This window comes from Geotrypetes seraphini, chromosome 3 (assembly GCF_902459505.1).
Source record: "Geotrypetes seraphini chromosome 3, aGeoSer1.1, whole genome shotgun sequence".
Classification (NCBI taxonomy): Eukaryota; Metazoa; Chordata; class Amphibia; order Gymnophiona; family Dermophiidae; genus Geotrypetes; species Geotrypetes seraphini.
Window position 1 is genome coordinate 127,440,804 of NC_047086.1, and position 22,818 is coordinate 127,463,621.

The 22,818-nt window shown below is 43.4% G+C and overlaps 1 protein-coding gene across 1 annotated transcript in view; it reads left to right on the forward strand.

Moving 5' to 3' along the window:
* Positions 1-12,552, forward strand: part of ELP3 (elongator acetyltransferase complex subunit 3) — a 185,382-nt gene extending 172,830 nt beyond the window's left edge. The window contains exon 15 of the mRNA XM_033937685.1: positions 10,329-12,552. Within this exon, the coding sequence (XP_033793576.1) occupies positions 10,329-10,417 (89 nt within the window). The 3' untranslated portion in view covers positions 10,418-12,552. The remainder of the gene's footprint in view (positions 1-10,328) is intronic.
* Positions 12,553-22,818: the final 10,266 nt, after the last annotated feature.

A 22,818-nucleotide genomic window follows, 5' to 3' on the forward strand; every position in this document is an offset into this window, starting at 1 on the left:
CCACATTCCTATGGATCTCACCCGCCTCTACTCCTTAAATGTTGGCTCTTTGTTTTCTGCCTTTAGGACACGGTTGCAGTTGTGGCGGGGTCTTCCCCTTTCATTGTTGGGTCGGGTGAGTCTTTATAACATGCTTGTTGTACCACAGTATACACCAAAAAAACTGGCCTTGTGAATAATAAACCAGTGAAGGGTGATTGAAACAAAATTATAAGAAAGCTCAGAGATTTGAAACTCTGAAGGGAAGGTTTTGAGGCCTCCCTTAGGGAAAGAGTTTACCTTCCAGTCATAGTCCTCTTATGAAAAATGTTTAATCACTCCTACAAAGGTGTTATATGGAAAACCACTTCAAAATACTTCAAAGAATGTCCAAATAAGGTACTGGTTTAAAACTTGCAATTGTCACTGCACTTATGGCAAGTTCTAACAGGTTTACTTAACTTATAAGCAGGTTTAGGGGGGGTCCCAACGCGGCCCCGTTTCGATACCCTGCTTCAGGGGACCCGATTGCTGATTCTCTAAACAGGTTCCATTACTTTCATGCGGTTTCAAAATTTGGAAGGCACTTTGTTCCAGCAGCAGTTTTCTTCAGCTGCATGTCACCACAGCAAATTTTTACCAGCATGAAAGTAATGGAACCTGTTTAGAGAATCAGCAATCGGGTCCCCTGAAGCAGGGTATCAAAACGGGGCCACGTTGGGACCCCCCTAAACCTGCTTAAAAGTTAAGTAAACCTGTTAGAACTTGCCATAAGTGCAGTGACAATTGCAAGTTTTAAACCAGTACCTTATTTGGACATTCTTTGAAGTATTTTGAAGTGGTTTTCCATATAACACCTTTGGAGGAGTGATTAAACATTTTTCATAAGAGGACTATGACTGGAAGGTAAACTCTTTCCCTAAGGGAGGCCTCAAGACCTTCCCTTCAGAGTTTCAAATCTCTGAGCTTTCTTATAATTTTGTTTCAATCACCCTTCACTGGTTTATTATTCACAAGGCCAGTTTTTTTGGTGTATATTGATAGCTTTTTCTGGCTTTGAGTCTATAAATTTCATATCCCTGAAAGTATTTCAGTAAATTCTGTTGTACCACAGTGGCTGTATGTCTTTCAGGTTCTTCCCCTCTATCTGTCCCCACATGTTGAAAAGCGTATCGAGCGCCTGGTGCAAAGGTTCCTCTGGATGGGTAAGCGGGCTCGCCTTCCCTATAGAAGGGCGGCCTCACCTTGGTATAAAGGTGGTTTGGGGTTGTTGAATCTTTGTTTCTTAACGATTGCTTGTGGTATGCGCCACATTAATGATCTCTTTAGCGGCACCTCCACGTTTACTAACACTCCCTTGGAACTTTCTTGCTTTACCTCTACCCACTTTAGTGCGTTTCTCCACTCTCCTTTGCTTTCTAAATGGGACTCTGCACCCAGTGCGTTGTTGCATTGCCCCCTTCGTCGGGCTTGGCATTGGGTTTGCAGGTTTCATTCCCTCAGTCCTCTGGTCTCTCTCTTTTTACCATTGCGCTATAATGCTTGTTTTCCTCCTGGGGTGGACAATGCTAGCTTTGTGCATTGGGAAGCAAAGGGGATTCGTTTTTTGCTTCATTTGGTTGATGATGAAGGTCTGCTCAAACCATTTGACCTGCTCTGTGAGGAATTTACTCTACCTCGTACAGATGTCTATGCCTACCTTCAGATTCGCCATTACATCTCCTCTTTGTCGAGTACTCATCTTTCAGCCTCCTGTCGGGAATTGTTGATGGAGGCTTTTACATTTGGTTCTCAACAACCTGTTCCCTTGAAATTTCACCATAGACATCTGAAGGACGAGTCCCCTATGTTTGCTTGTATTAGATTGCGGGATGCTTGGGTGGGAAATTTGAATATGGAATTCTCTGATGAAGTAATTTTGAATGCTATCAAAAAGTTACCTTTGTATAGTAAATATGCTATTTTTTGGGAACAACACTACAAATTGACTCTTCGCCTGTATATTTCTCCTCAGAGAGCTTTTCTGGCAGGGCTCTGCACAACTGCGGACTGCTGACGCTGTGGTGCCCCAGATGCGGGTCTTGGCCACATGTTTTGATCTTGTCCATCCATTCAGACCTTTTGGGACGCTGTTTTTCTTTTTGTTGATGACATCTGGAACATTGCAGTTCAGAGATCAGCCTTGGTGTTATTCGGAGCCTCATTGCACTTCCTTCCCTGTCGGCCCGGGGCTTCCACATTCCTGCGTTGGACGGCAGTGATTGCTATCAGATGCATTTTGCTTAAGTGGATGGAAGCGGAGGCCCCTGACTATTCCCTTTGGCGTAGTCACATGATTACGCTGCTTTCTTGGGAACGGAGAGGAGTCCAAGACATTTCTTCCTTGCCAGGACGAATTTGGGAGCCCTTTTGGACCACATTGTCTCCAGTGGCTCGTAGCCGCCTTTTGAACTGCTATCCCCCTGGTATTTGTCTTTTTTCCTTAGTTTATTATGTTTTTGTTTGGCATCAGTGAGAGTGGGTGGGGGGAGGAATGGGTTGTGGGTTGGGTTGGTGGGATGGGTTTGTTGGCTTATGGTGTGAAACTTCGAGCTGCCTTGTTGATCTTTGTCCTTGTTTCAGATTGTTGTGTTTTCTTGGTGCTCAATAAAATATATTTGACGATAAATAAAAAACCCCTACTTCTAGGTCCCTCTTCTTATTTCTGCTAAACTTGCTATATATATATCTCAAACCTCACTCTTTCATCAGACATCACTCTCATAATGGAAAAATCCAACACCACTTTGCTCTGATCATTCAGATGGTCCTATCTCAACTGGACTATTGCAAAGTGGTGTTGGTGTAAGTATGATCTTGTGAGTCGCAGTTGACGCATAGTGTAGATGGTCTTTTTCCTACGTTAGATATTTGTGGTTCCATTGTGAGAGTATCGTCTAAGATGCAGCCTAGTACCTTTGTGGATTTTTCCATTATGAGAATGATACCTGATGAAAGAGTGAGGTTTGGTATGGCATCCTGTTGTGTGGTGTGGAAACCAATGGCTTTGGTCTTATTGGCGTTCAGTTTCAACTTGTTCGTTGCCCAGGTTTGAATTTTATCAATATTGTTAGATTTTTTTTCAGCAATATTAGGATGGTTAGTGATTATGGGGATGAGAAGGAGGATGTCGTCGGCATAAGATAGTATAGTTTCGTCTTCCACTTTAATGTGTCCCAGAGAGCTCATGAATAAATTGAATAGGATTGGGGATAGTGGGAAGCCTTGTGGGATGCCACAGAATGCCTTCCAAGGTTTAGAGTATGATTCTTGCCTTTTGACCAGGGCGAAGTTCGGTTTGATTTTATTATGCGTGGGTGGAGGGGGGATACAGTATCTAGGGTTTTGGCTATGGTTTTGTTCCAGCTAGTTATCATTGAAGAGATGTTATTCGTTGTGTGTGTTGGGAGGGAGTGATTTTGACACTATGTTCCAGAAGAAATCAGGTCTTGTTTTCCTGCGGACTAGTCTTGTGTCTTTGGTGGTTGTGAGTTCGGGTCTATGTCAGATAGGTTTAGGCAAAATTCTAGGAGAAAGTGGTCTGTCCATGGGACAGGGGACCATCTGGCCCTATTGACTGTTAGGGGGAGAGGATGCAAACAGATCTAGGGTATGGCCTTTTTCATGGGTGAGGCCTGAAGGGATGATTGTGATTTGGCAGTCCTCAAGTAGAGTCTTGAGTTTAATACCTTCTTTATTTTCTGCAGATTCAAGGGGGTAGGTTGATATCACCGAGTATGATTAGTTTGTCATGTTGGCAAGTGAGGTTTGTTGTTATTTCGGAGACTGAATTTGTACTAGGGGGTCTGTAGCGTAGGAGAATTCCGACGTTCTTGTGTGTGGGGTTGTGTTCACTTTCGAGCTTGCAGGTGATGTATTCAAGGTCGGGTTGGGACCTTGAGTCTGTCTTGGCGATGATGTATGAGTTTTTGTAGATTATTGCCAGGCCACCTCCTCGTTTGAGCTTTCTGGGAAGATGAAGAATACTGTGACCTTGTGGGCAGAGGTGTGGGAGTTCAGGACTTTCAGCCATGTTTCTGTGATGAACGTCAGGGCAATATCATTGGATGAGATTAGATCATTTAGGATGAAAAGCTTGTTTACCACTGATCGAGCGTTAACCTATATGCATTGGATAGTGATTTTGTTTGGCGGTGTTGCAGGTAGTGGGTTGTTGAGGGGTTTAGGATTTTTTTGTTTTCTGTGTTTGTTGTGACTGTGTTTGATCCAGAGAATAGGAAGGATATGCTGAGGTTGTCTAATGTATTCTGTCGGTTGGTTTTGAGTTTCTGGATGATTGGGTCTTCGTTGCTTGAAGTTCCATGGGGGACTGGTGTTATTGTTGGTGGATATGTTGTGTAAGGCTGAGAGGGTGGAGAGGCATAGAAGAGGAAGTATAGGAATAAGAGGGAGCTTCATTATGAGGGTAGGAGTGAGTGTTGCTGATTGGGCGAAACTTAAGGCGTCGTGTGTCTCTTATATCTTGGGGTGTTGGGAGGCAGAGCTCGTTCTCCCACGCTCTTCCCTTCTGCCTCCCTGCAGCCATTGGACTGGGCTGGGCTGGGCTGCTCTGCTCTAGGCAGCAGCGAGCTGTCCTGAAGGATGTAGAAAATTTAAAAAGTTGGCGCTGCAAGGGATGTCTGGAGGTGAAGCTCGTCTCTCATGCTCTTCTCTTCTGCTCTTCCCTTCAACCACAGGATTGTGCTGGGCTGGGGCAGCTCCCGGCAACAACGGATCTGCCCCGAAGAAAGTGGAAAATCAAGAGTTGGCACTGCAAGGGACATCGAGAGGCGGAGCTCATCTGCCACGCTCTTCCCTTCTGTCTCCCCTGCAGCCGCTGGGCAGCTCCTAGCAACAGCGGAGCTGCCCTGAAGAATGTAGAGAGTCAAAAGATTGGCGCTGCAAGGGGCGTCGGGAGCGGAGTTAGTCTCCCATGCTCTTCCCTGCAGCTGCTGGTCTGGGCTGTCATCATATGCGCGGGACACAGACTGTACAAGTCTGTCTGACATCAGGCTCCATTCATCCATGCTGGATTTGGCCACTATCACCTATGATAAACCAAACACAAATGTTGGTGAAGAAGGTAATAACAGCTACCAGCATTATAATGCCAGCTGATGCTGGTACAGCTTTGCTTGGCAACAAAAAAATGACAATGCCAAATAAAGAGACATGATTGATTGCTGATATGCCTAACGAGCAGCAAACTGGTGCCACTGATGCTGCAGACAATAGTGACCAACTACCTTGGCCTTTAAATATGTCTGATTCACTGTGAATTGAATTGGTTCAGCAAGGCCTATTTAAAATTACCAGCTTTCAGTTTCCTTTTAATGATAAGACATCAATTCATTGAGGATAATTGCATAAGACCATAAAGATAGCTATACTGGGTCAGACCAGTGGTCCATCTAGTCTGATATTCTGTTTCCAACAGAGCCCAATCTAGACCACAAGTACCTGGCAGAAACCCAAATAGTAGCAGCATCACTGCTTGCCAAAAAGTACCCAAACTGACCAGATTACCACTTGGAAGGATTAAGTACACACACTCTACATAAATTGATAATGAACAACAATTTACTGTTTTCAACCTTTAAGATGTTTTTCTCTCCCCCATAGAGATACACAACATCCACACTCAGCAAACTGGGATGAAAACACTGTATTATAAGTATGCTAAATTTAAACCCATTTTGTCTACATTTTAGGTATGTTAACCTATAAATCATTCTGTAAGCTAACGTAACCCAAAAGTGCAGTATGAGCCTTCCAAAACCCACCAGAAGCCTTACATATAGGTGATTCTTGCAGGCATAGGGGTTATTATGATGCACAGTTGGTACTGCAGCTTTTTGGTGGGTTTAGGAGGGTTTCCCATACAATTTATGGGGTAATGGTGAGATGTGTACTTAGGGCCTTTCAAGTGACATCCACTACAGTGTCCCCTATGTTGCTCCATTGCTCTACCAGGATATGTATGTGGCTAGTCTACTAAAAATGCTGGAACCCCCCCCCCCCCCTCCCTGCATCCTAATGGCTTGTTTTTGTGGGTTTTCTTTGGACTATTTTTCTTTCAAAAATGGTCTTAAAAGATAGATGCATCTAGCAAATAGCCATTTTTTTTAAACAAAAGGATGTTTTTTCTGGTTTGAGAATGGCCGTTTTCTCTACAGGATCTTTCAGATTTAGACATCATATCAAAAATGCCCCTGCCCATCGCCTAGAAGGCAGGTCATAACTACAATATCACTTCATGCTACATCAAAGTGATTCTTTCCTTTCATATGACCACTCTCCTCAAAGGCAGGTCGTCTAAATCTCAGGAACAAGTGGTGATTTTATTATACTAGTATGGGATTCTTCCATCTGCCACAGAAAGGGGGAACACAAGCAGGAGTGATGGTTTTAAATCATTTATATAGTGGCTCTAGATCACAGTTCTTCAACCGCCGGTCCGCGGACCGGTGATGGTCTGCAAAAAAATGTTGCCGGTCTGCAAAGGATTCGGGTCCCCGCCGCAGCAAAAAGTGCCGGCGTCAGCTGACGTGCAACTTCCTGTTGCCGTCGCTATGCCGGCACTCCTGCCTTCCACCTCCTACTCCTGCCGCATTTCTCCACACCCCCAGACAAGCAGGGGCAGCTCTGTGTGCTTTTAACTTCGGCACACAGCTGCCCCTAAGCAATATTTTAGCCGCAGTTTCATGAGGCAGCCTCAGGGCCTTTGGTAGGCCGGCCCGTTTCGATGATGCGATGTGGGCCGGCCTACCAAAGGCCCCGAGGCTGCCTCATGAAACTGCAGCTAAAATACAGCTTAGGGGCAGCTGTGTGCCGAAGTTAAAAGCACACAGAGCTGCCGCTAGCATACATAGAGGAAACATTTGCTGGGGAGGGAAGGGAGAAGGGGTACTCCTGGACAAGGGAGGGGAAGGGGCTACTGCTGACAGGGGAGAAGGGAAAGGGAAGGGACGAGAATTACTGTTGGATAAGGGGAGGAGGAAAGGGAGAAGGGTACTCCTGGACAAGGGAGGGGAAGGGGCTACTGCTGACAGGGGAGAAGGGAAAGGGAAGGGACGAGAGTTACTGTTGGATAAGAGGAGGAAGAAAGGGAGAAGGTACTGCTGGACAGGGGAGGAGGAACATTGGAAGGAAACAGCTGGCAGGGAGATTAGAGGAGGGGAAGGAGTCAGGATGGAATGGAGAGATCAGATGAGAGAAAGGGGAGAGACAGAGGAATGACAAAGTAGAAAGAGATTGATGCTGGGAAGGGGGGTCAGATGAAAAATAAGGAAAGAGGGACAAAGATGCTAGATCTGGTGTAGGAGAGAGGGGCAAAGAAAGAACGCAGATACCATATAGAAGTGGGAGGGGTAGAGGGCAGACAGTGGATGGAAGAGGCAGATGCTGGATTGAAGAGACAGAGGGCAGACGCTGGATGGAAGAGAGTGAAAAGAAGATGAAAGCAGAAACCAGAGACGACAAAAGGTAGAAAAAAATAATTTTATTTCTATCTTGTGATTAGAATATATCAGATTTAAAATATGTATCCTGCTAGAGCTGATGTTAGACATAACTGGGGAGTGCAAAGCCCAGGCAGTGTGTCTTTAGCTTCCAGCTGGCTTAGGGCTCTCTCTGACCAGGAGGCAGTTGCCCTAGTTCCACTCCCCTAACACCATTCCTGCCATGTGTGACTGTGGTATTCTGTTAGCATGATATTTGTGTAGCATTCTGTAATAATTTGGCTTATTCAGTTTTCTTGATAGTAGAGGGGATATATGTGAAGGGGAGGGGAGACAGGGGTTTTGTTGATCCTTGCCCTTTATTATTTATATTTATAAAATGACAATTGTACAGAATATTGTTTCTTTTTATACTTTAATAAAATATGTTCAATATAAAATCATAACTATTTGAGGCTTGTGCGGATGGGATCAGATGGTTAGCGGGACCGAGCTCGCGGGGATGGGACGGCAATGGGGTTTTTAAAAATTTCAGTCTTATTAGTTTGCCGGTCCACGAAATAATTATTTTATTTCTGCCGGTCCATAGGTGTAAAAAGGTTGAAGAACACTGCTCTAGATCGTAGTAAGCTATGCAGGAACAGAGGGTAACATTCTGATACATCTTCCTCATAACAAGGTCAATGGCTCCTTTACCTTTTTGAGGATAAATTCCATGACAACTGATAATTACTGTATTTCTCAATTCCAGAAGCCTTCTAAATAGGTGGAATAGAATGAGGTGCTCTACCACATTTTTAAGCTGTAACTCCTTCAGAAAATCTTAGAGAAGTACTGTCATAGCATCTTGGGGGGGGAGGGGGCAGAAACAGGGGAATTGGTGAACTGTAGGGTATCTAACAAATTCTAGGGCTCACATTGCTTTTTCAATGGAATAATAATAATAATTTATTTTTTTTGTATACCGCCATACCCAGGGAGTTCTAGGCGGTTCACAACAAATAGATGAATTACATACAGTGCGATTGAAAAAAGAAGAACATAGCAAGGCAATCGAAAGGTCAAAACTAGTTTACATTGACAATTTAGGTGAGGGAAGGGCTAATACAGAGCACATACAGTATGTACTGTAAGAGAATACAATTGGATTTATGAGAAGGGGATTTTTGTATTCTTTATATAAAATGGCAAAGGAGAAGACCAGGATGTGACATTTGAAGGGAGCCAGGGCGAGCATGAGCACTGGGTTGAAGATGCTTCTCACCCTCTTTTCCCTCCACTTAAGGGTCTTGGGTTTCCTTCTCACCCCCTTTCCCCTTTACTTACGGGTTCAGCATCCCCTCCTCTCTCTGTAGGTCTAGCATCCATGTCCCTTCCTCCCCCTTCCCCCACTTGCAGTTCAGCATCCATGTCCCCTCCTCTCTCTCCCCTATTTGCAGTCCAGCATCCATGTCCCCTCCTCTTTCTCCCCAATTTGCAGTCCAGCATCCATGCCCCCTCTCTTGCCACCCTCACCACCATTTGCAATCCAGGATCCATGTCCAAGCTTCTCTTCCACCCCCCCCTCCTTGCAATCCAAGATACACACACTTGCAGTATAGCGCAGGTGAATAATTTTGAAGGTTTAACTACTTCTCTCATGTTGCCTTCTTAATTAAGAGTACTGTCAAAAGGAACAAACTCATGTGCTACAAGTCAGAAAAAGACAAGAGAATTACATGCAAGTATTGGTTTAATAATTGATGGGAAGAATGAGTTTCTTTTAACTGTCTCCTTAAGACAAAGAATATCTGAAACATTTGCTGAGGGTTTTGCTGTGAAACAGTTGCTATAGAATTGCATGGTGACAACATGGCACATACATTTTATGTGACACTCAAGCATGCATATTCTTGGGTGGAATTTGGGCATTTAATAAAATGCATGCAGCGGTGGACAATTACACCAGCTCTAGAACTGGAGTAAATGTCCACACTTCAGTCTAGTTGGTTTGCCGCTAATAATTATCTGGTTTGTTCTTGGTTTCAATATTTGCCTGTTTGCCCCTAGTGTTTATAAAGACATATAGAGATGCCTGTTTCTTTATAAATAGATATATGCGTTCTTGCCCTCAAACTAGGCAACCTGTTATAAAATTATCCCCATAATGTTTGGCCTTGCATAGTGTTTTGCAATGTCTATTAAACTAACATTGTCTTGTCATCATTGTTTAAATTATATTTCTACAGTACAAATCAATGGCTACTAGGTATAGCAGGCTTCAAATCTTGCTTCTTCTGTCAACTATCCTTATCATGGGCAAATCATTTTACCGCCTATCGCCTTATATACAATTTAGAAGTCCTCTTGCAAAGGGATATGATCAAAATACCTGAACTGAAATGTGACCTGAGCTTGAATTTGATAAAAATGAATAAACCTCAGTGAACAAAAAGTAATGCCTTTCATGTTTTGATTCTTTTGAAAGTTAGTTCAGTACATGTGTACTGGTTCATAAGTTCCTTCATGACTCCATACTAGACCACAGTATTGGCCCTTAAAATGGCACAGATTTCTGGTGTTAAGGCATGTACGTATATAATTCATGCAGCAACATGAGTATGATGTAGTTTTTGTTGTGTGTATCACAAAATTTTAAAACTGCAGTTTGTAGTCTTTGAGATTTAAGAAAAGAAACCCTTGGAGAAGTTTCCTCTGTACTGCTCATCACAAATTATATTCTGTTTCATATAGCAGCATTAGTAAAACGAATAGATAGAGAGGATTTAGCAAGCTGGAGCTTTGACTGAATGCCTGTTGATGTTTTATTATGGTGTTTATTGATATTGACTGTTTATGGTTTTATTCTAGGTGTTGGCACAAGGAATTATTATAGAAAGATTGGATACGAGTTGGAAGGCTCCTACATGGTAAAAATACTAGACAAGAGGAAGGAATAAAAATTCGTTCTCATTCTAGAATACTTTGAAGAGTCATCAGGAGGATGGAAAGCTAAAGTAATTTGATTTCCCACAATAAATTAACTTTAAAGTGAGGGATATAACTCTACACATCCAAATAGCTCACACTATCTGTAAAATATTTTTCTAGCTGTATATATAAAACACAAAACTCCAAATTAAAGTTATATGTTTATAATTTTTATGCTACTACCAGTGCTTTAAGAGGTTTTTCTAGTTTGTTTTCGTGGGCTATATAACCATGAATATTTTGGAAACAGTTTATTTGAAGGATAAAAATAAATTTGATCTATTGAAGTGAAAATTGAGTATCTAAACACCCTACACCATGTCAACTTTTACAATTCTGTGATAATGTCTTGTTGATTAGAGATGAAAAAATAGAAGATGATTATTTCCTGTTACCAGTAATTTAAAAATGAATGGCTTTAACATAGACTGTCACATCCCTAATAGCAAACCTGTTTTCTGAAATCCAGCTCAGACATTAAGACTGAGAGTTTTATTTATTTTTTTTTTTAATTAAAGATAAGTCTGGCTAGTACTATTCAACTTTCAAGATTTTACTATGAATTACAAATTGAAAGGCAGTAAAAAATTATTGTAAAACAATTGGAGATGAAGAGTGGCCTAGTGGTAGAGCTTCTGCCTCAGCACCCCGAGATTGTGGTATCAAATCATCCCCAGTGCTGCTCCCTGTGACCCTGGGCAAGTCATTCAATCTCTCATTGCCCTGGGTACAAAATAAGTACCTGTATGTATGTCAACTGCTTTGAATATGTAACCACAAAATAACAGTATAAAAGTCCCATTCCCTTTCCCCTAACATACACTATATAACAAAAGTGATATTAGTTGGGTCAGTCCCCGAGGTTTGATAGTGCTTACTGATCAGACACCTACTTCTGGTCTCCTCTCCAAAGCCAGTAGGGCTTGATTTACACTCTATGTAAATAATCCCCTTTTGGTGCTGGAGTTTTTGTCCAAATAGTTAAAAAAAAAAAAGAAAGAAATCTGCTGGAAGAAGAACATGGAAGTGATAAACATGGAAGGAATCGGTCCCTTCAAGGATCGTGAGCTTTGGTTATCCTAGTTTAAATATCAAAGAAGTAGGGTTGGAGGAAAGAACAAAAAGCCTGTCTGTACTTGAGAGCTAGCATTTTATTAGGAAACTGTTTTAGAATAACCCATAAGCAGAATTTATGCAAAGCATTTACACTGTAAAAACATTTGATTTTTTTTGCCCGTCCTCCCAAAGGAGCTCAGAATGGGTTACAAATCAGGTACTCAAACATTTCCCCTATCTGTCTCAGTGGCCTCACAATCTATCTAATGTTCCTGGGGGCAGTGGAGGATCGAGTGAATTATATTATCCCTACATTTACAATTAAAGATATCTTTTATTTTTCTTTAATTATTATATAATTATTTGTCCATATTTTTTAAAGTATAGAATTTTGTTATTCCTGCAAGTAGTTTTCCTTTGGAAATATATTGTCTCCTCAATCTATATAAACTCTAGCATATTTAGGCCCCCTTTTACTCAGGCACGGTAGAGGTTTCTACTGCGGCCTGGGGTGCTAAATGCTCCTAAACTGTTCTGATACTCAGAATTCTAGGAGCGTTGGAACTTTTAACGCTCTGGCTCGTGGTAGAATCCTCTACCACGGCTTAGTAAAAGGGATGGTGGGGGTGGTTAATTTCTAGAAGTTGCAATTATTTTACTTCCCAATATTAACAGATTAAAAAAAACATCTAGGTCTCTGCCCTAGTTCTGGGATCACACAGTAACTACCTATACTGCCTCTTGGTAAAGTGGGCATACTAAAAATTATTATATTTTCTATGTGATAGAATTGAATGTAAAATAAACTTTAAAATAACTATGTAATTCATTTGGAAAGTTACAAAATGCAAATTTGGATTTTATATTAATTGCTATTTCTGTTTGCTAATTTAGGAGCTATGTGGAAAAATAAGTCTGTAAAATATATATACAGTACTGTATTTTGAGTGCTATCAATTACATTTTTTGTATACCATCTAAACAGTGCTAATGTACAAGATATTTGCCTTGAGATTTGTAAAGAATAAAAGCCGTTCTGGTCAATATATATATTTTTTATATTTAAGTATTTTTATTATATATTATCAAGTATAACTTGTACAGAAAGCAAATTTAACCAAAGCATATTAATCATTAAACAAAAGTTAAGTAAAATTACAAGAAGAATTATGGTGAAATTAGCTCAAGTCCTCTTTAGATCCAAGAATTATATTGGCAAGAAATAAGAGATATAATCAATACATCAAAGTAATGCTGTTCTATACATCGGGAACGAAGCTACTATTTTCCTTTTAGAGCTCAAGATTGAATTTTATCCTTGTCCAGACGGGACATAGCCACAAAATTAGTCAATTGTTGAGGTTCAAAAAATACATATTTAGTTGAGTGATACCGAACAATGCACTTACAAGGGTGTCTTAAGTAAAATGTAGCTCCTAGTGAGATGACCCCTGGTTTTAAAAGAAGGAAATCACACCTACGTTTTTGCATTTCCCTTGAAACACCAGGGAACATTTGAATTTTACAACCAAGAAATTCCTTCTGTTTATTCTTAAGAAATAGTCTCAATAACCATGACTTATCAATAGATAGAACCAATGTAACAACTAATGTTGCTGGTGTTGCCACCTCCGTGTCTGATTTCTCCAAAATTTCAGCAATATTTAATGCTTTTCCTTGAGTAGGTTCAGGTTGCTGTTGATGCGGAATTTTGCTAGGGAGATAATACACCTGAGAGAATGGTGGAAGATTTCCCTCTGGAACTTCCAAAATTTCTGTTAAATATCTCCTAAGCATGTCTCTAGGTGAAACCATGATTACTCTTGGAAAATTTATCAATCTCAAGTTATTAATACGTGCATGGTTCTCTAATGTCTCTACTTTTCTTCTAAGATTTAAATTATCTTTAATTATAGTTTCCTGAAGTTGTTTTACTGAAGCCATGTCTTGCTGGGTCTTTTGAAGTATATTTTTTGAAGAAGTCATGTCCATTTTTAATTTTTCTAGCTCTTCTGAATGGTGAATCAGTTTATTTTCAATTTGTTGGAAATTGGGGCTAATATTTAACCATTTTCAAAATTTTTGTTTTGAAAACTGGCTGAATTAAATGATTGTATATCAGACATGAGCTCTAAGCCACATGCAGTCTGTTTTAAATGTATATTCATAAAAGCTAGAGCAATCCTTTGCTTAAAACTATCTCATACTTGGGCACCCTTTTTGTACCTATACTTCTGTGGTCACTGAATGTTCAACTTGGTCTAGATTACTATAGGATTAAAAATGTAAAAACTGGAAATCATGTGATGCAATGAGGAAGAAAGACTGCTCCAAGGACTCCTCCCCCCCCAATCCAGTTATCTCAGATAACCTCCACAGGAACCTAAATAACAATCAAGCTTAAAACAAATTTTGTACATTGTATATGAACTAATATATTACTAACTCAAGTGATTATGGCCCAAAACAATGAAAAGAGAAAAATAAACTAGACCAGCAAATGGCAAGATAGCGACTGGTACAAGTCCAGACTGAGCACTCTTGAGCGGGGAGGTACAGCTCAGATGAGGAAGAGGGCCATAGACTTCTAGTTCAACAAATTTGCTGAGCAATTAAGGGAGCCACCTAGGTTAAGCTGGGTAGCTGATAACATTGGGCGAAGGCAAGGCTACTAAGGAAAGAGAATTGATAGGAATAGGTGGGGATGGAGTTTTGGGAACAGAGCAGGGTGAAAGGAAGGTGTGGCGCTGATAATAAGAGCTGCTGATTGGCGGGGATGGGAGGCAGAGAGAGGAGAAGCAGGGTAATTTTGAGCGGGCAAAGGGTCATTTTGTGGTGAAGTCTGAGGAGAAAGGGAGGTTGGGAACAAAATTTTGTTTTTCTAGACAGTGAGGTACCGTTTATCTAAGTTACCTGTTGGGGTTGTGGGGGCCTCTTTGTTCCAGACTTTATTGGAAGTGGTTGTGCAGTTGCCACGTCGAAACAGTGGGGTGTGTGGTGTTTTTCGCCTTTGAAGTTTTTGGCCCATTGCTGTTGGTTCTGGATTATGGCGGGGAGCTGAGGTTAATGGCTGGTAAGCTGTCGAGTTTGGGGTTAACCTCAGTTGGCATTGGCAGTATTAACTGAGGACCAGTTAGTACTTGTGGTCTATGGCGGTTGAACTGTGCTGTACAGTGTTAAGAGGAGCATCAGCATATTCTATTGTTGGAGAGTGGGCCTTGCCTGGAGGAAGTGGAGTCTTCAGTTTACGTCGAGGGCAGCACTATAGCAAGTGTGGAGACGAAGGCCTGGAGACTGGAATCCTGGGCAGATGGCAGGAGGTGTTCTGGTTAGTAGTCTGAAACAGTGTGGGCAGGGACGAGGAGTGCCTGGGGAAAATAGGTGTGTGGAGTTTTTACATTTTGAGTTTGATTGACGGGGATTTGGGTAGTGAATGGGTTTTGGGGCTATTTTGGGTTATATTTTGTATGGGTTGGGTCTGGGGTGGGTAGTTTGGGCAGTGTGAAAACGGCTGGGTGTGGGTCTTTCGGGGTTTTGGGTTTGAGGTTTGTGGGTATAGTTTGTGAGAGCTTGGCGGTTTGGGGATGGTAATTTAGGGCTTGAGAAGACAGCTGGTGGGGCTGTTTTGCTACTTTATCAAGTTTTTTCTTTGAAACTTGGGGTATCAACTTTGGAGGAAGAAGGGTCTTAAAACACTAGACCAATTGTTGGAAGATGGGAAAATTGTCCCCTTTGAATTACTGAGAGAAGAATATGGCCTCACACCAAGTGATCTGTTCTATTACAAATTGAAAGTTTTATCAGAAAAGTGGTTCTTAAAGAATTAGTTGTTGCTCAACAGTTGGAACTGGAGAAGGCTATGATAAAAGAGAGTGGGAGAGGAAGCATCACCAGATTATATAATGCACAATTGGAACATCTTTATCCCCCTTTGAAATATAGACGTCGTTGGGAAAAGATTATAGGTAAATCTTATTCTGATAAGGAATGGACTAAAATATTGCATTCTCTTCTATATGGTACTATAGCTAGTAATATAATAGAGAATGGATATAAGATTTTTTTTGTTGGTATTACACACCAGCACGATTGCGAGTTTATGTATGGGAATGGATCAGATAAATGTTGGAGAGGATGTGCAGAAGTAGGTACTCTTGAACATATTTGGTGGTATTGTAGTAAAGCACAGATTTACTGGACAAAGTAATCTCCTTTATTGAGGTAGTACTAGATATTTCAATCCCTAAAATTATGGAGTGCTGTCTGTTGAATAGGGGACTAGATGCCCTGCCTCTGAAACATCAGAAATGGATACATCTGATAATGACAGCAGGAAACAATCAGATCTACCAGGGTTATGAGTATTATTGGCTAAAGTTCAATATATACAGCAGATGTCTAAATTAACTGCTCTTCAGAGAAATTACCCTGTTTCCCCGAATATATGACACTGTCTTATATTTTTAAAAACTCCAAAATATGCACAAGGTCTTATTTTCAGGGGGATGTCTTATTTTTCCATGAAGAAGAATACAATACACATTTATTGCTGAAAAAAAGACATTTATTACCTGTATATGGTACAGGTCATCACAAACCAGAAAAGCTGTATCACAAACCAGAAAAAAACTGTATCACAAACCAGAAAAACATTTAAGGCCCTGATTCTCCAAAAGTGCGTCCCGATTTTAGGCAGCTGTAGACGTCCTACAGCTGTCTAATCAGCCAATTGGGATGCATGTTTTAAAAAAAAAAATGCTCCCCAGGCAGGCCGCCCGGGAGAGGCGTCCTATACTAAACGCCGATTCTGTAACAGGCGTCTTTAGAGAATCGGGTTAAATTAGACGCGGCCGCTATACTTATGGCAGCAAGGGATCTCCCTGCTGCAATATGTATAGCGGCCGCGGTTGTTGCAGCCGCCTGTCCCATCACCGACAGGAGAATGCCTAACTCCTCCTGTCGGAACCCCGAGCCTCCTCCCCCCCAAACTCGTAATCGCCGACAGGAGGATGCCCAACTCCTCCTGTCGGAACCCCGGACCCCCCTCCCCCCCAAACTCGTAATCGCCGACAGGAGGATGCCCAACTCCTCCTGTCGGAACCCCGGAACCCCCTCTCACCCCAAACTCGTAATCGCCGACAGGAGGATGCCCAACTCCTCCTGTCGGAACCCCGGAACCCCCCCCCCCCCCAAACTCATAATCGCCGACAGGAGGATGCCCAACTCCTCCTGTCGGAACCCCGGAACCCCCTCCCCCCCAAACTCGTAATCGCCGACAGGAGGATGCCCAACTCCTCCTGCCGGAAAGCCCAACGACCCCCCGCCCCAACTAATCTCCCTCCCCCAACTAACCTTTCAATGTTGGTCAGCTGGACGGGTCTTGCTGCCGTCCAGCCGACAGGTCTGCCTCGTGGAAATGAGACGGCACGCCCCTTCCCGGCCCATCCCCGCTAAATCTAAGGCCTGATTGGCCCAGGCTAGGCACCTTGGCCAATCAGGCCTTAGGATTAGTGGGGATGGGCGGACCCGCTATGCCTAAGGCCTGATTGGTCCAGGCTTCTCCAGCCTCCTGTCGGCGATTACGAGTTTGGGGGGGAGGGGGCTCGGGGTTCCGACAGGAGGAGTTAGGCATTCTCCTGTCGGTGATGGGACAGGCGGCCGCAACAACCGCGGCCGCTATACATATTGCAGCAGGGAGATCCCTTGCTGCCATAAGTATAGCGGCCGCGTCTAATTTAACCCGATTCTCTAAAGACGCCGGTTACAGAATCGGCGTTTAGTATAGGACGCCTCTCCCGGGCGGCCTGCCTGGGGAGCATTTTTTTTTAAAAAACGTGCATCCCGATTGGCTGATTAGACAGCTGTAGGACGTCTACAGCTGCCTAAAATCGGGACGCACTTTTGGAGAATCAGGGCCTCGGTGTACAGAGGCTGTTCCTGGGCTTGTTTTCCTGGACAGCGGAAGCAGGAAGTTGTGTGACCACGCATACGGTACTGTACCAGTACTCTGGATCGCCAAGACATGCTTGCCAAATAGTGCCTTATTTTCAGGGGGGGGGCCTTATATTTCCCAGGTGGGGAAAAAAAGGGGGGTGTCTTACTAAAGGAGGAGGTCCTATAATGGGGGAAACACGGTAGATACAGAATTATATTACCATCTGGAGTGCATAAGAAATTTGGATTAATTCTCAAAATGATAGTCCCATAGATCTTTGATATATAATCTTTTTCCCATATCTTATGAATCTCTTCCACCGGGGTTGGTTGGGGGGGGGAGGATTGTGGGCTGGGAGGGTTGAGACATATCAGACATAATTGACAAATTGGAAAATTTTTTTTATTGTGAAATAAGATATATAATGTATCAACGTATTGTTCTGTATACAACTGTATAAGTCGGATGTTTTTAAATGCATTATTTTTCAAATAATAAAAATAATTAAAAGAAAAAGAAACTTGGGATATGGATCCTTGTGGGAAAAAGGGCCCAGGCATGGGAAGGGGAGAGGCTCTACTTCAGGATCTTATGGTGTTTCTAGTAGGGGGTAGGGGTGGACAGTGGTCTTTGGGTGGTGGATGGGCTGCCCAGTCAAATGGGACTGATAGGGGAGCAGAGCAGTTGGTTGAGTCCCATCACAGGAGGACTTCTTGGCAGCTCCTTTGAATCAGCAGGCAACTAGCAGCTAGGCTGCTGGTGACTAGCACATGTGTTTCTGCCACACCACGGACATTTGGTGAGTTAGTTCATGCTTTACTTAGTGCTGTGGGAGATGGATGGGTGAGGGAGGGGACAATAGAATTTCTTCAAGGGCGCCACAGGGGGGTACACAGGACTGCAGGGTTGCATAAATGTGGTCTAGGGCCACTGCCACTTCTGGACAGCTTCTCTCCTGCACCAGTGAAACTTCATTCTGGGACAACAGTGGCATGGAATCGGACTTTCCATCCTCCCAGTCTGTCAGACAGCCTCTTGGTCTATGCCTGTGTCATTGACTGGCAGGCTGCAAGCAGATGCTGAGGACCCTCAGCACTTCAAACAGGCGTTCTACATGAGGCTCACAAAATTTGGGGTGAAGCCTTGTACTGGGGGTTTTGAGGACCCTGAGAGGAAATACCCCTGCCAGAGGAAATTGAGAGGGGACATGATCAAAACATTCAAGGTACTGAAGGAAATAAACTTAGTAGATAAGGGCAGGTTGTTCACCCTCTCCAAGGTAGGGAGAACGAGAGGGCACTCTCTAAAGTTGAAAGGGGATAGATTCCGTATAAACGTAAGGAAGTTCTCCTTCACCCAGAGAGTGGTAGAAAACTGGAACGCTCTTCCAGAGTCTGTCATAGGGGAAAACACCCTCCAGGGATTCAAGAGAAAGTTAGACAAGTTCCTGCTGACCCAGAACATACGCAGGTAGGGCTAGTCTCAGGGCACTAGTCTTTGACCAGAGGGCTGCTGCGTGAGTGGACTACTAGGTACGATGGACCACTGGCCTGACCCAGCAGTGGCAGTGCTTATGTTATGTTCTCTGAGACCACCATGCATCTGTGCTTGGCCAGTGCACCTTTGGAGAGCTCTGGGAAAGTCCTCTTCCCCTGTGAATGCACCTCCTGCAGAACCCCAACACTGGAGGACTTGGAGGAGGCTAAACCCAAAGCTCCTGCCCCTCCCCCATACTCTGCTGGACACAGGACATGGACACTCCTTGGCCAGCCATCCATTGCAGACCTGGCATGATATGGGGTAAAAAGGCCTGAGAAGTTCATTCCCGTCAATTTTAAGCAAAATTGAGGGGTTTTAAGATAGTTGGAGGCTTTAGGAAAAAAGATAATTTAAAATCCAAGATGGCTGCCACCAAGAAAATCATGCCAAAAATGGCCCAAGGCAAACTCCATGATGGACAAAAAATACAGGGGAAGGGGTTTTAGAGGAGGGGAACCTAGGTTCTGGTTGCATAAACCTTCAAAATTGACTTTTGAAGACATTCCCCCCCTCCACCTCCCTCCATAGGCTAACTCACTGTGCCATATGGTACCTGCCTGATTCAGCTGGAACAAATGGAGAACAACTCTGCCTCACAAATTCACTGCATGAACCTGGTCTTCGGGCTGTCAAACCAAGGTTGGACTGAGCCTCTACCCTGGAAAATCTCATTGCAAAAGGGAGGAGGACTACACAGCAGCCCACTATTAATCTTGGCTAGAATGAGGAAGAGCCCAAACAGCCTGTGCTCAAGCTCCTAAATCAGGAGTGCAGCTCCTGAGCTACATTAAAAAAAAAACAAAAAAAAAACCCAACATCTCAGAATTGGTCAGTTCCTATAGGCCTATTTCCCTCTTGAATCAAGATGTGAAACTACTGGCAGCTACTCTAGCACATTGCCTTAATCAGCTGCTGCCCGAGATCATCCACCCTGATCAGGTAGGCTTTGTGCTTGGTCGCTATGCCTCTATGAATTTGATCAAAGCCTTGGGAGCTTTGCATGAGTATCGGGGGAAGGGAGGAATGTTGGCCATAGCCAGGCTAGATATGGAAAAGGCCTTTGATAGTATCTCATGGGAATATTTATTTTGGGACTTGGGGCAATATGGGATGGCCGGTATGTTTTTGGGTTGGATTAGAGCTTTTTATTTGGGTCCCCAAGCCTGGTTGCTGGTCAAAGGTACTCTGATGGACAGTTTTCAGCTTCAACGGGGCACTCGACAGGGATGTCCTTTTTCACCATTATTGTTCTTACTCGCGATGGAACCCCTGGCTATCAAAATTCAACAGGCGAATACTGTTCGGGGAATTGTGGGGGGAACCGAATGCAAAAAAGTCTTTTTGCGGATGACATCCTCTTGTACCTGGACCAAGTGCATCTAGAGGCGACATATGGCTTAGTGCGGGCGTTTGGACAAATCTCAGGGTTACGGGTCAACTGCTATAAGTCTGACTTATTGCTTTTGGCTGGCGGTCCGCCAGAACCCTGGCACACGACGTTACCTATCCCCCTGACCTTGAAACCTATACGGTACTTGGCCATTTTCCTCAGCACCAATCCGGATGTCATCTATCGCATTGATATAGTACAAAATCAAAAAAAATTGTGCTCAGCCTGGCAGGAATTACCGATTTCACTATTGGGCAGAGTTGCTCCGGTTAAAATGATTATACGCCTTAAGCTCATCTACCCCTTGCAAACCATACCAGTCTGGTTGCTGCGCAGGGACGAACGGTTTAAGAGTATCATCTCCCATTGTATATGGCAAGCGAAGGCTCCTCGTATCAGTCTGCTTAAATTGATGAGAGAACAGTCACAGGGGGCACTTAATGTTCCTGACATTTGCCTCTACAATGTGGCCACCTTACTATGGTGGATCCATGAGGGGATCACATGTATGGCTCATTTTTTCCCCCCGGGTTGGCTGGATAGTTGGAGCTCTCCTTTCAAATTTTTCAACATGTTGCATGCACATTGGGGCAGGACACCTCACTATGTGGTAGTGCTGCCCGATTCATTTCGGGTGAATCGATTCGAATCGATTTAAAACAACAAAAAATCTGCCTCCCGATTCAGTGACTGACTCTCCCCCCCCTCATCCCCTAAAGCAGGAGCGGCAGCGCTGTCTCTTGCTGGCAGGCCTCTGCCGCTCCTGCTTTAGAGGGCGAGGGGGGGATACTGGATAGGAAGGTAGTTCAGAAAAGAAAGGGAGAGATAGTGAACCCTGGGGGGTGGGGAAGGAGGGAGATGCTGGATGAAAGGGTAGTTGAGAAAAGGTGGATCTGTGGATCAAGATGAAACAAAGGAAAGATGCTAGACCTCCAGGGGAGGGAAGGGAAACGGGAGGACAGAGATAGAAGATGGATGGTTAGCACAGAGAAAGAAGGAGACCCTGGCAAGCAAGTTATCAGAAGACAACCAGAGCCTGGGACCAACAAAAGGTAGAAAAACTAATTTTATTTTCTGTTTTGTGATTACAATATGTCAGATTTGAAATCAGATTGCATGGGGTGAAGTATATTATGGTCTTCAAGATAGTTGGTGAGGAGTTTGGCTACTAGTCCTTCTGTCAGTTTGACATATAGAGGTATTGAGGCAATGGGTCTATAGTTGGATAGTAGGTCTGTTGGTCCTTTTGGATCTTTTTGGATTGGGGTGATGATGATTTCGCTGAGGTCAGTTGGGAAAAGGCCGTCTGTGAGCATGGTTTGTATCCATTGCAGAAGTAGAGTACGGAATTTTGTGCTGGAGATAGTAAGAAGATATGATGGGCAGTGGTTGAGGTCACAGGATATGTGGCTGTACTTTTTGTAGAGTTTATTGAGTTCAGACCATTGTATGTTGGGGAATTGAGACCATGTTCTGTCTGCTGCAGTTGATTCTTTATCTGTGGGATGAACTGTGATTTCGTTTAGGTGGGATGGGGTACAATTGAGGGTGGCTCTGGCATTTGTAATTTTGTTCTTGAAGTGTTCTGCTAAGAGGGTGGCTGAGGGGGGTGGAGTATTGTTAGTGGTCATGTAGGGTTTGGTGTCTGTTAGGTCTTTTAATATTTGGAATAGTTTTTTGGTATCTTGGGTTTCTGTGCCTATTAGATTAGTGTAGTGTGTTTTTTCTTGTCCTTTAGTAGTAGTTTGTATTGTTTGTTAAGAGGAAAGAAAATCTGTGGTTCTTCCTTAGTGATTTAATGAAAGGAAGATAAGGTGGTGAGGGCCAAGTTGGGGGGGTTAGTAGAGTAGGCTAGGGGCGGTGGCTTGGTTGAGAACTCAAGGTTAATTCTGTGAACCTTGTTGTAGAAGTACTCAGCCACAGTCTGGGTGGAGAGTGACGGAGAGGTTTGAGGAGGGGGTGACCTTGAACTCAGTGTGGCAAAGAACCAAGGAGAGCTCGAGCAGAGAGTCAGGTGGGTGTAGTAGTCTTATTTGGTAAGTGAGAGAGCATACTGGAAGGAGGTCAGGAGGAATTTGAAGTGAATAAAGTCAGCATGAGTGCTGGATTTTAGCCAGACACATTCAGCAGACTTGTTACAGGAGCGCAAGTAGAGTTTAGAGTGCCTTACAGAGCATGGAGTGTGGGGATCAAGGGTATTTAGAACAGAGGAGAAAGTGGTGTTATACGAGGAGACAGCCTTTTCAGACTTGTGTAGGATAATGGTAGAGAGGAGGGGTGAAACATTGGTGGAGAGAGTGCAAGGGTTGATGGCCTAAAGAGTCCTAAATGTTCAGGTGACAAACGGTCAGGATGGGGTGGGGGGGGGGTGGAGGCAGGGCAATGGGTTGTGAAAGTTATCAGATGATGGTCAGAGAGGGGGAAGAACTGCGGTGGAGAAATTTGTCATA